This window comes from Miscanthus floridulus, chromosome 16 (genome assembly GCF_019320115.1).
Source record: "Miscanthus floridulus cultivar M001 chromosome 16, ASM1932011v1, whole genome shotgun sequence".
NCBI lineage: Eukaryota > Viridiplantae > Streptophyta > Magnoliopsida > Poales > Poaceae > Miscanthus > Miscanthus floridulus.
In genome coordinates this window covers 100,732,534-100,744,103 of record NC_089595.1, presented here as the reverse complement: position 1 = coordinate 100,744,103, position 11,570 = coordinate 100,732,534, and the positions used below count along the sequence as shown (strand labels likewise).

The window sequence follows — 11,570 nt, the reverse complement described above, 5'->3', positions numbered from 1 at the left end:
CCAGTGAGCCCCCTCCCCAGGCCTTCCCTGCTCCAGTTTCAATCCCATGTCGCCCGCGTAATCGCTGTTATTGTTAATGCCTAAGGGAGAGAGGGACAGCAGCAGCAGTGCAGCACATGAACAGCGAATACGACACGTGCTCAAATGTGTAATTCGTCGTCTACTCTGACGGATTCCAGCAGGCTGCTGCTTGCCTGCTTCGGCTTCGGCAAGTATTTTTTTTATGCATGGAAACTTCGGCAAGTAATTAACCTCTACCTCTAAGGTAAGCTCAGTGGTGGACTGGTGGCTCTATAAAATCCAGTTCCTGGAGCTCCTTTTCCCAGTACTCTACGCCCGATTAGGCAAGACAAAAAGAGATCGATCGGCCAGATTAGGCAAGGGCATCCTCAGGCACGGTCAGAGACTCAGGGGTAGGGTGGGAGAAGGGTGGCGATGGCGATGGCAAGTATGCCGGCCTGTGCGGCAACTGAGTTCGTGGCCAAGGGGAGGGAGTCGGCTGCCGTTCTGAAGGCCATGCTTGGCCAGCTTCCTGCGGTCGTTGGCGCAGGGGCAACGACGCCCCATGGTCTCCGGGATCTGGCCGAGCAGATCCTCCGCTGCTGCGACCGAGCTCTGGCAGCCTTGCACAGCGGCACCGGCACGGAGGAGGCTGCCAGCAGTTCTAGGAAGCGCAAACCGGAGCGGGAGGGTCGCCTGGCTGCTCCCCCTGCGGCGACGGGATCCAAGAGGATGAGGTAAGTACGTACTAATTACTAAACATAGTCATTTTGAGCTAATTACCAGCTTAAGTCAAACCGGCAAGTGCCTCTCAGAGTCTCAGTAGTCAGTACTGTACTATAATCTGGAGTAGGATGAGCCGTGGAGAGAGGGGAACACGAGTTGAGAAGAAAGGAACAATGGAGGACGGCTTCATCTGGAGGAAGTATGGCCAAAAGGACATCAACGGCAGCAGCTACCCCAGGTCTGTCTGAAACATCCGAACTAATCAAGACACCTCTGCTGAATGCTGAATGCTGAATGACAACTAATCTTATGATCTTGTAATGTGTGATCAGGCTCTACTTCCGCTGCACCTACAAGGACGACCGCGGCTGCATGGCCAGGCGGCAGGTGCAGCAGTCGGACACTGACCCCGGCGTCTACCTCATCACCTACTTCGACGAGCACACCTGCTGCCGCGACGACGACGCTGTCGAGCCGCCAGCGCCATTCGTCATCGACTTCGGTTTGAGCGCCGCCAGTAGTGACGACCAGCCCAGCGGTTCGCCTTGGCCGTCGTCCTGTGACGACGACGGCCCGGTGGAAATGCACACATCAGCTTTGCGCAGTTCACCGGAGGAGGAGTTGCGGTCTGGCACGTCGTGCAATGTGGCTGAGTTCATCGTCGAGCAGTCAACGCCGGTGCCAGAGCTGATGGGTATGATGCACTTGCCGGAGTGGGATCCTATGGACGGATGCTTGGTCTGGGAGATCGGCAAAGGCGAGAGCTCCTTCAACATTGACGGTTTCGTCAGTTACGACTTCGATTACATTGATCTGCTTTAATTAACTTTGAGTGTGCAGTTTGTGCTAGTACGAGGTAATTATGTTTGTAGGCGTGTTTTTTCAGTCATCAACTCATCATGCTTCTTAAAAAAAAAATTAAGAGGCAAACTTACTGTAACGTGAGAGATGTAATAATAGAAATTAAATTGCATGGATCCAGGGTCCAAATCTCTCACATTGGATCCCTATCCTTCATGAATAACAATAGACGACACGATGACAATATTGAGCTCCGCAATAGTGTACTCATCAAACCCAATGGCATCACGCACCGCCATCTACTCTAGATTATCGATCGTATGGACATAGTTGGCACCAATATTTTATAGATCATCGTCACTGAGATCCTCGCTGTAAAATGGTCCTTCCTTACCTGATTTTCAGGGAGTCCTTCCTCGCCGTCCTGACATGAGAACTCTTGGATGCGCAAGTCACGATTATTAAAGCCTTCTCCATCTTTGTTCCAACGTCTATAGTCAGACATGAATCCTTGGACGATGGACTTGCAATGAACTTGAGTACTGCTTTTTATTCTCACAATCATAACATGGACAACACGTAGCTGTCTTGTTTTCATTCAACATATCCGCCTCTCCAACTGTTATGAATGATTTAAGACCATCTAAGTATTCATGACAAGTACGGTTCCGAACATATATCCAGCTCCAATCCCCAATAGTCTACCAAAAATTGAAAACGAAAGACATTATAATTCAACATTCAAGCAATTGATGAGCAAATCTATATGGCAAATGAATGATCTAATTCATAAATTTGCATGTAATTCCATGAAGCATATATAGGCACACACTAAATGAAAAATGTCTTTTTGAACCGGTGCAATATATATACAAATATAGTTGACTCGTAGAAAAAAAACATAAATATCAGTGGTAACCCACAATAGCTAGCGGAACCTTGATTGGTGGTACACTATTCACCAATTGCAGATTGAGTAATTCTTTTATTATTGCTGTGGCTTCTTCGCTTAGTGCTGCAGTTCACAGCTACAAAAAGCTTTTTTAGAGACTGTTAGAGCTCCACTCGCCTATATTTGTGTCTGTAAAAATTAATGATTTGTGTAGAGGCAACTATCCAATGACTATAAAAATCGAATTTGAGACAGTCTAAAACGGACAACCTCTACAGATTAATTTCTAGAGGCGGACCAAAATGCAACTGCCTCTAGGAAATCATTTTTAATTTATTTACAAATCAGGCCAAAAATAGTGGAGAAATATTTTTTTGGTTGGTTACATTGCATTGCATATTGTCACCTCCATGTCTAATAATACAGGTGTGGGGAGGTCAGCAAAAACTATATTTGTGGGTATGATCAGTTTTTTATTCGAATGGGTCTGATCAGTTTATGGAAGCCTGTAGTCCCTAATACAACTAAATTTGGTGTATCACTAATGGAATATTAGACCTGCTTTGAGCATTGTATAGGCCTACATAAGGACATCTACGAACAACTAAACGTGAATATAATAAAGCGGACTACACAAGTCTAGATATAGACCCTATTTGGATTCCTTCAGTTTTTGCTAGAGAATCTGGCTTTTGGAAACTGGGTAGGATCCAAACATGCTAGTTTTTGTCAGATTCTTAAAAACCAGAAAGCTGTTAATACCCACCTTTTGCCAGTTTCTTGTGACTCATAGAGCAATGAAGTGAGATTCTTATAAACCGAGGATCCAAACACCCTACCATTTTTTGCTCAGAATCCAAATTTTAGAAATTAGAGGCAAAAATTGTTTTTTAAGAATCCGAAACTGATCCGAACAGGCCATAGTCTAACGCAAATAACACCTTATATATATGTATTGGTTGGGACATAAAAGGCAATCATAATAATATATAAAGTAGTGGTGCAAATGCTAATGATATTTAGTATTCCAGCCCCAAGGCGGCGTGGAACCATATGATGATCTAAACGTCCCTCCTCATCAGCAGTACGACGACGATCTACAACAGGCTCAGGCGCCGGCCACAAGGGCGCCACGGGCGCCATGACGTTGCTCGCCTGGAACTGCAGGGTTCGAGCGGAACCCTCCGCAGTTCTAAAATGACCCACCTCGCCCGCCTCCTCACGTCCACCAAAGCTCAGGTATGCTTCATCTCCGAAACAAGAAACTCGTCAATTTCTCGTACTTCTGTTGTTAATTGCTTTAATGCCGTTGATGCTTTTGTAGTTCCTGCGCAAGGCCAATCAGGAGGCCTTTGGTTAATTTGGAAGCAGGATGTTAGCCTTACAGTAGTTGATCACTCTCCAAACTATATATTTGCCTTGTGTACTAGTAATCTAGATTTGCAGCAGTTTGGGTTAGTTTGTATCTATGGTGATCCTCATCACCAAAACACCGCCACTATATGGTCTCAAGTGCTAAATTTTGTTGTAAATAATAGAAACTTGCCAATGCTCTGTATGGGTGACATGAACGACATTATGCACGCTAATGAAAAAGTAGGTCCTGGTAGACCTGATCTTAGACGTATTAATGCTTTTTGTGATTATGTCAAGCAGTGTGGTTTCATTGATCTTGGATACAGTGGCCATGCCTATACTTGGACCAACAAGCGCTTCAGCACGGCGCCCACCTTCAAACGTCTAAATCGCTGCCTCGCAAATGCTGAATGGTGTACTGTGTACCCATGGACGACTTTGTACCACCTTCCTATGCTTCGCAGTGACCATACTCCCATTCTCACAGTCCTCAATTCTACGAGACAACCAACTAATAAACCTTTCCATTTTGAAAATTGGTGGCTTATGGAACAGGACTACGAAGAAGTGGCTAAAACTAGCTGGCACCGATCGGCCAACAGATCCTTCTACCACACAAAACAAAATACCTTGCTGCTGACCTCAAAAGATGGCGTCGAACCAAGCCCAAGCTCTCGGATCAGCTAGCCACGGTGGAAGACCAGCTTCTTCAAGAACAATCTAAACCACTTCACCAACAAGACTTCAGCCTTCAACAACAGCTCACTGAACACCACCACCAGCTCATTGCCAAAGTCAAAGAGTTTCACCTTCAACGGGCCAAAAAGAATTGGGCACTTCATGGTGACCGCAACACCTCATTCTTCCACCAGTCCATTGTCAAAAGAACCAGGAAGAACAGGATCACTTACCTTCAGAACTCCGACGGTTCCGGCTCGACCACTCATGAATAGATTTCAGCTACAGTAATGGCCTACTACCAGGATATTTTCTCCAACCAAACTCAAACACCTACTAACACCGCTGTTTATGCTCTTAAACAAACTAGTGCAGGGTAACAGGTGATGTCCTCCCAGTCTGCTCAGAGTATCAACTCCATCCCGGACAAGACGGAGCTTCACTCCATCATAAAAGACATGCGCAGCAATGCCTCCCCTAGGCCTGATGGACTCAACGCTGCCTTCTATAAATTGGCCTGGCCTTGGATAGCTGATGATGTCCACACCCTGGTACAAATTTTCTACACTATTGCTGTTCTTGATACTAAACTTAACAAAACTCATATTGCTCTCATCCCCAAGAAAATGCAACCCATAATTCCACAAGACTTCAGACCAATCAGTTTGTGCAACGTTATTTACAAAGTCATCGCTAAGTCTTTGGCATATAGACTCAAACCTCACCTTCCTGGTTTCATTGACAATGCTCAGGCGGCTTTTATTAAGAACAGGCATATTTCTTCTAACATTGTCATTGCGCAGGAAATTGTCCACTCTTTCAATCTTAGGAGTTGGAACCACAAGGGGTTCCTCCTAAAACTTGATCTTGCCAAGGCCTTCGATCGCATCAGCTAGGACTTCATCGTTGCGGCGCTTCATAAAATGGACTTCCCTCCTACCTTCATCAGCCTTGTTCATGCCTGCATTTCTACCCCAACCTTCTCCATCCTTGTGAATGGTCAGCCCACTTCTCAGTTTCCTTCCCAGAGGGGAATTCGCCAGGGATGTCCTTTCTCCCCTTACCTTTTTGTGGTGGCCATTAATGAACTCTCCATTTGCCTTCAGCAAGAACTCCACCAAGCAAATCTGTCGAGTATCAAGTTGGGACCTGACTATCCCCCAATCCACTCCCTGCTCTTTGCTGACGATTTGAGCCTTTGTGGCACTGCCACTTTGCATGAAGCCTCTACCATCAGACAAGTCTTGAATGACTTCTGGTCAAATTCCCAACCTCCACAAATCCTCTATCCTCTTCAATAAAAATGTTGACAGCCACACCAAAGCTCAGATCAAGGAAATTTTCCCTGTCCCTGATCTTCTCCCTAACACCTTGCATCTGGGTCACCCCATCATATTCAACCACAATGACAGGAACAGGGCTTATGACTTCATCAACAAGTTCAGAGCCAAATTAACCACAGTCAAAGCGAACAAGCTCAACCATGCAGGCAGACTCACCTACATCCAGTCTGTTCTATCTTCCATTCCTGTCTATTACATGTCTACTGTTCTTTTCTCCAAGACTTTTGTGGAAAGAATTAATGCCATCATATGAAGATTCTGGTGGGCTGGCGTTCAGGAGGATAACCCCACCTCGCCCATACACTTCAGGTCTTGGGATGACATCTGCCAAAGCAAAGACAACGGTGGGCTCGGCATCAGAGATCTTCACACTGTCAACAGGAGCCTCATTACCCATGCCGCTTATGACATTGTTAATAATAAGAACCCTTTGCTTACTGCTGTTCTTAAAGTAAAATATTTCCCTAACACCTTCTTCTGGAATGCTAATCATGCAGGACCTAGGTCCATTTTCTGGTCCTCCATCATGCAAGTCAAAAAGGATTTGTGCAACAATACTATCTACCAGATCCATGCAGGCAACACTTCGGTCTGGTCGCCCCCCTGGTGCCCGGTCTGGAACTCCATCCACGACCATTTGCTGCTGCGGTGCCGGTCACCACTTCCAGCCACGGTCTCTGACCTGTGGACTCCGCACACTCGTTCCTGGAACATGCAACTTCTGACTAACACTTTTGACGGTCAGGCTGTGTAGGCCATCACCTCTGTTCAGCCAGTTCCCAATGATCAGCAGGACATTCTCCGTTGGAAACCCTCCAGGAACGGCATCTGCACCACCAAGGAGATCTACGAGCACCTCTCCGCCCAAAACTCAATTCAACTCCCACAACAGGGCTCCAGGAGCATTCTTCCCCAAGCTAATCACATCCTGACGCGAGCGTGGAAAAGCAGAGATCTACCACCCATCATCAAAGCATTCACTTGGAGGTTGATCCGTCGAGCTCTCGCCACTGCAGAGAGAGCCGCCAGGTATTCAACCCACATAGACAATCACTGCTCCGCCTGTGCGGCTGTGAAAGATGATGCACACCTGTTCTTCCACTGTGATCTTCCTCGGGCGGTATGGTTCTCCTTCACTCCCTCAATAAGAACTGACAATCTTCCTCACGAAAATGATGGAGTCCAACTGATCCTACAGAGCTTCATTTCAAATTCCACCTCTGATGCTCTTTTTCATAAAATACTTTTCACCCTGTGGTACATTTGGAAAGCTAGGAATGACAATCACTTCCGAAGGCATACATGGACTCCTATGCAGGTAAATACTAATGTTGCTGCCCACATTAAAACCAACACCCAAGCATGACTCCCGCAGGCTATCACTTCAGCTACTATAGCCTCAGATGATACTCTGTCACCGCAACAGTCTCCTCACATGCTGCAAGGTACGCTGATTTCAATTGCAGGACCCGATGCCGCCGTTCAACCGTCACCCCAAACTACAGACACAACCACAACGTCGCCCACTCGCCCAGGTAGGCAAAGTATGCCTCTTGCAACACAGCAGGCACAAATGATGCACAGCCATGTGATTACTATACCGGCCCTGCTTCATGGTACAAGATGCTATGTGGATGCATCCATCAAGCCAGACCAACAAAATTCTAATCCTAGACCGGCTGGATTGGGTGTATTCATCCTCAATTTTCAGGAACAGACACCCCAGGCGATCTACGTCAAAGCCAGGCTTGGTGATTGCTCCTCAGTGATCATGGCGGAGGCTGCTAGTCTCGTCCTTGCCTCTGCAGTCGGTCACAACCTCAACCTTTCAGGTGTTAACTTCTTATCGGACTATGAACAGTTGGTTCACTTCCTCAACAAGAATGATATCTCCAATCCGCCTGACTGGAGAATCAAGTATCACACACAAACCTTCGCCAACTTCACAAGAAGCAGTTCATCCAACATAACCTTCGCCAACTTCACAAGAAACATCTTCAAGGTCCACAGGCGCCTCAACACCATTGTCGACGCTCTGGCCCGCCAAGCTGTGCAACATTCCACTTTCCAGAACTCTGATCTGGAATTCTCCTGTTCTTTAGAGCATCATATGCCTCATTGCAATGTTCTACAAGCACTACAATCTGTAGGCTTAACTGGTGTAACAATACTTGCAGCGCGTTGCTGCTAATTATAAAGTTGTTTGTTGAAAAAAAAAACTGAATAATAATAATATAATAGCTAGTGCCACCATGCTAGCTGTGGTAATAATTTCCATTTGTGCCGCCATGCTAGCGTCACCTGAACTGAATAATAAGAAAGCATCAAAAGTCCATTTGTGCTCAAAGGCAACTGATAATAATTTCCCACATACTTCCCCATTCCACAAGACGTGACACAGCTAAATAACCGACCAGCACGAGACACATATGGGCTTCAAATTTCTTTTTGAAGAAAACAATAAAGTATTGGGAGCTTCTTAGTCATGCCGCTGACGCTACCCGAGTGACGTAACAGTCCGGACGCCGCACGGATATCGTCATTAAGTAGCGTGTGATATAAATATAACTAGTCACTGCATTTTGCCGCTTGCCGGCATCGCTCTACAACTCTTGCGTCTTTCCAATTAAAGAAAAAAAAAAGAAAAAAACTTTCATCCATCACTGCAAATCATGTGAAAGCTAAATAGGCCGTGCCCAACGCTCCACCGTGTACAGCAGCTTCGCAGGGACATGAAGGATCGGATGCCGTTTGGAAGAGAGAGGTAGGCAGATAGAAGCCCCGCAGTCTGTCAGCTTGCAGAGGAGACTATCGCCTCGTCACAAAAAGCTACAGCCTCTGCTGAAAAGGAGGTGGATGATGGACGTAAATGGCTGATAGACTGTAAAAGCGTTGGTTTTGCCCTTAGGCCACCACACCACAGGTATCTCTGCATGTGATTTGTTATCATTCTTTTTGACAGGAAAGTCAGCAACTTTGAGGAAAAAAACAGTAGGGAAATTGAAGTTACAAGCTAAGGGTGATTCTTTTTTTACTTTATTCTTCCATAAAAATGAAATTTGTTATAGTAGAAAAAAAGTCACCAAGCGTCACTACTATAGAAATCTTTTTTTTACAATGGTTCCTGTTTCTAATAGAGGCAGATGACATAAGAAAGTGCTTGTAACTATAGCAGAGAGCACTGTAGCTCTTGAACCGTCCCTAGAATTTTTAAATGTGGTTCCGTTAAGGAAACTGCACCTAGAGACTCGTTTATTAAGTCAGGTCAACTCTCTCCCAATAACCAAGGTGGGACTAATCCAACATATACAATGAAATATCTCATGTCCGAACATCTTGCAAAACCCTCTCTAAAAAGCTTCTTTTCAAAAACTTGGTCTTTGGAATGAGACTGAATGGAAGGCACACTTCTTTATTTCAAGGGAAATAAACACTTATCCATGGAAAATAGCAAATGGTTGGTGGAATGGCAGGGTATTCAACTTAAAAAAAATATATCGGTGGTAGACAGCCGCATAAGGCATGGCTAATAATTAACAACGGTGTTCCAAAATGAACAATAAAAGAAAGTGGCATATCTCAGTTTTTTGACGAGGCTTTGGCTGTAGGCTCTCTCTTTCACATTTCAATCTTCTTTAGCTCGAATGGAGGCTATTTTAATTTGTTCTATATCTTGTTCTTTTCTGTGTGTGTTCTCTATAAATTTAAAAAGAAGTGATCTGCCTATATTTGCTCAAAAAAAGAAGTGACCTGCCTACTGAACCGTGAGAAATCGGGATAGTTATTGTTGGTCATGGTCAGGTCCATGCACCTACCGTCGTTTTTGTCACACTTCATTAGCCACTAGTCTGTTTCTCAAAAAAAAAAAAAAAAGCCACTAGCTAGTCCCTTTTGTTAATACAAAATGCCACCATGCCAATGTGTATGCGTATCCAAGCTTGTGGTACTTGAACTCTTCAATAATCATTCCCTTGGATCAGTGCGCCACTTTGTAGCCGGCTGTCCACAACACAATATTGAATTTGTACCTTACAAATGCCAAGTTCGCTAGGCATACAAGGATCCTCATAGAGGATGTTGAACCAATCCATAAACCCTCTTGCCCAATATATGTTTATTGTGTTGGATTTAATTTGGGCTTGGCCCAATTTTAACTCAATTAAGTCAAATAAATCCTTAGGCACATATTAAATGCTAAGGTGCAATTATATAGTTTTAGTTCTGTATGGAATTTTGACTAAACGTTGACTTAACTTAAATAGGTGGACTATGTGTGCTCCTATTGAGAAGTTGAGAGAGACTAAGGATGTGCCACATGCATCCGCCGCCTCCGAGGAGTAGTGAGCGCGCGTGAGCATGTGACAAGCACGAGCTTGTGCCGCACCACTCCACAGCATGATGCAGTGCAAGTCGGGCCTTGGTTTTTTCCACTTGAGCTTGGTTGATGGAGTCATCCACTCAGCAGTTACCTAGTCTCCATATTCTCCAAGATTACTCCTTCCTTCCGTTTCCGGTAACTTTGTCACTGTCCATGTGTATCCTCTCGATGTGCCAGTGTGCTTCTTCGTCGTTCGTCTGTTTTCGGTAACTTTGTTGTCGTCCATGTGCATATCCTTCCGATGCTCCGGCTTCCTCCATGATTACTCGATCCGTCCTTTGTGATTACTTCGTCCGTCTGTTTTCGGTAACTTTGTGGTTGTCCATGTGCACATCCTTTCGATGTTCCAGCTTCCTCCTTGATTACTCCCGATGCTCCGGCTTCCTCAGTGATTACTCAGTGCACAACAGTTTGTCTATAACTGGTAACTTCGCCGCCATCCATATGCATCCTCTCGACGCTCTGGCTTCCTTCGTAATTACTCGGTCCATCCATTTCCAGTAACTTTGCCTCCTTCCATTTGACAATTACGGGAGTAGTCGATGTGCGAGAGTTTTTATTGTAATTCTCTGTGATTACTCTGTCCGTTTGTTTTTGGTAACTTCACCATCATCCATGTGCATCCAACGGTGGGCTCTGGCTTCCTCCATGATTACTCTGTGCATCCATTTCTAGTAACATCGCCGCCGTCCATGTGCATCCTCCTGACGCTTTGGATTCCTCTGCTCGGGCATAAGTATGAGAGGTAACTAGAAGCCTTGCGCTCCGTCTGTTCTCACTAATTTCGCTACTGTCCAGGTGCATCCTCTTGACGCTCCGGCTTCCTCCGCTCGGGCATAAGTACGAGAGATAACCAGAAGCCTTGCACCAGACACAGAAACCACACCCTCTCTTCTCTGTCGAGTTACTCCGAGTTTTCCCCAATCTAGTCTTCTGCACAAACAGTAATTGGATGGCAGGCCTCTAGAACCGACGCCCACCTACGACACCTGCTTGGGTGTGCGGGCGAATTAGGTTTTTAGGGAGCACAATGATCTTGTGTGATTGCTTCTCTTCCGCCATGTCTTCTTCCCAACAACCAATACCTTCTATTAGCTATACATCGTCTTCCTAGTGGCCATTTGTGGAACTATACTGCGAGCATCTACCTGCATCACCTGTGGTCCACTACTTTAAGCAACACACTACGTCGACTAGTGCGAATGGCGTCGCAGTGCCTCTAGCACTACCGCAGGGTATATTTCTATTCTTACTATGTTTGTATTCATGTAAGGTTTTTGCTTTGATAAGTATGTTGTTTTGCTTGTATGCCACCGTTACTTCTATTGCGAGTAGTAGTAATTACACATGTACATACATGTCATCAAAAATATTTGTTACTGTTTTTTCTGGATTA

At 45.3% G+C, this 11,570-nt stretch overlaps 2 protein-coding genes and 1 pseudogene across 2 annotated transcripts; all 3 read left to right on the top strand.

Annotated features, from left to right (window-relative positions):
- Positions 1-427: 427 nt before the first annotated feature.
- On the top strand, positions 428-1,844 carry LOC136509960 (transcription factor WRKY45-2-like). The gene is made up of 3 exons (XM_066504539.1): positions 428-737; positions 854-964; positions 1,059-1,844. Exons 1-3 carry the CDS (start codon positions 436-438, stop codon positions 1,546-1,548), a joined length of 903 nt encoding a protein of 300 aa, XP_066360636.1. The 5' UTR covers positions 428-435; the 3' UTR covers positions 1,549-1,844.
- Positions 1,845-3,560: 1,716 nt separating this feature from the next.
- LOC136511131 (uncharacterized) lies at positions 3,561-7,162 on the top strand (annotated as a pseudogene).
- Positions 7,163-7,342: 180 nt separating this feature from the next.
- LOC136511130 (uncharacterized) lies at positions 7,343-7,987 on the top strand. The gene has a single exon (XM_066505323.1). It carries the CDS (start codon positions 7,343-7,345, stop codon positions 7,985-7,987), a length of 645 nt encoding a protein of 214 aa, XP_066361420.1.
- Positions 7,988-11,570: the final 3,583 nt, after the last annotated feature.

Bases quoted from the DNA above. Each gene is read 5' to 3' on its own strand.
- LOC136509960 (XM_066504539.1), top strand. From the start codon at position 436: ATGGCGATGGCAAGTATGCCGGCCTGTGCGGCAACTGAGTTCGTGGCC. The intron at 738-853 runs GTAAGTACGTAC...AATCTGGAGTAG, and splicing joins ACGGGATCCAAGAGGATGAG to GATGAGCCGTGGAGAGAGGG. The intron at 965-1,058 runs GTCTGTCTGAAA...ATGTGTGATCAG, and splicing joins AACGGCAGCAGCTACCCCAG to GCTCTACTTCCGCTGCACCT.
- LOC136511130 (XM_066505323.1), top strand. From the start codon at position 7,343: ATGCCTCTTGCAACACAGCAGGCACAAATGATGCACAGCCATGTGATT.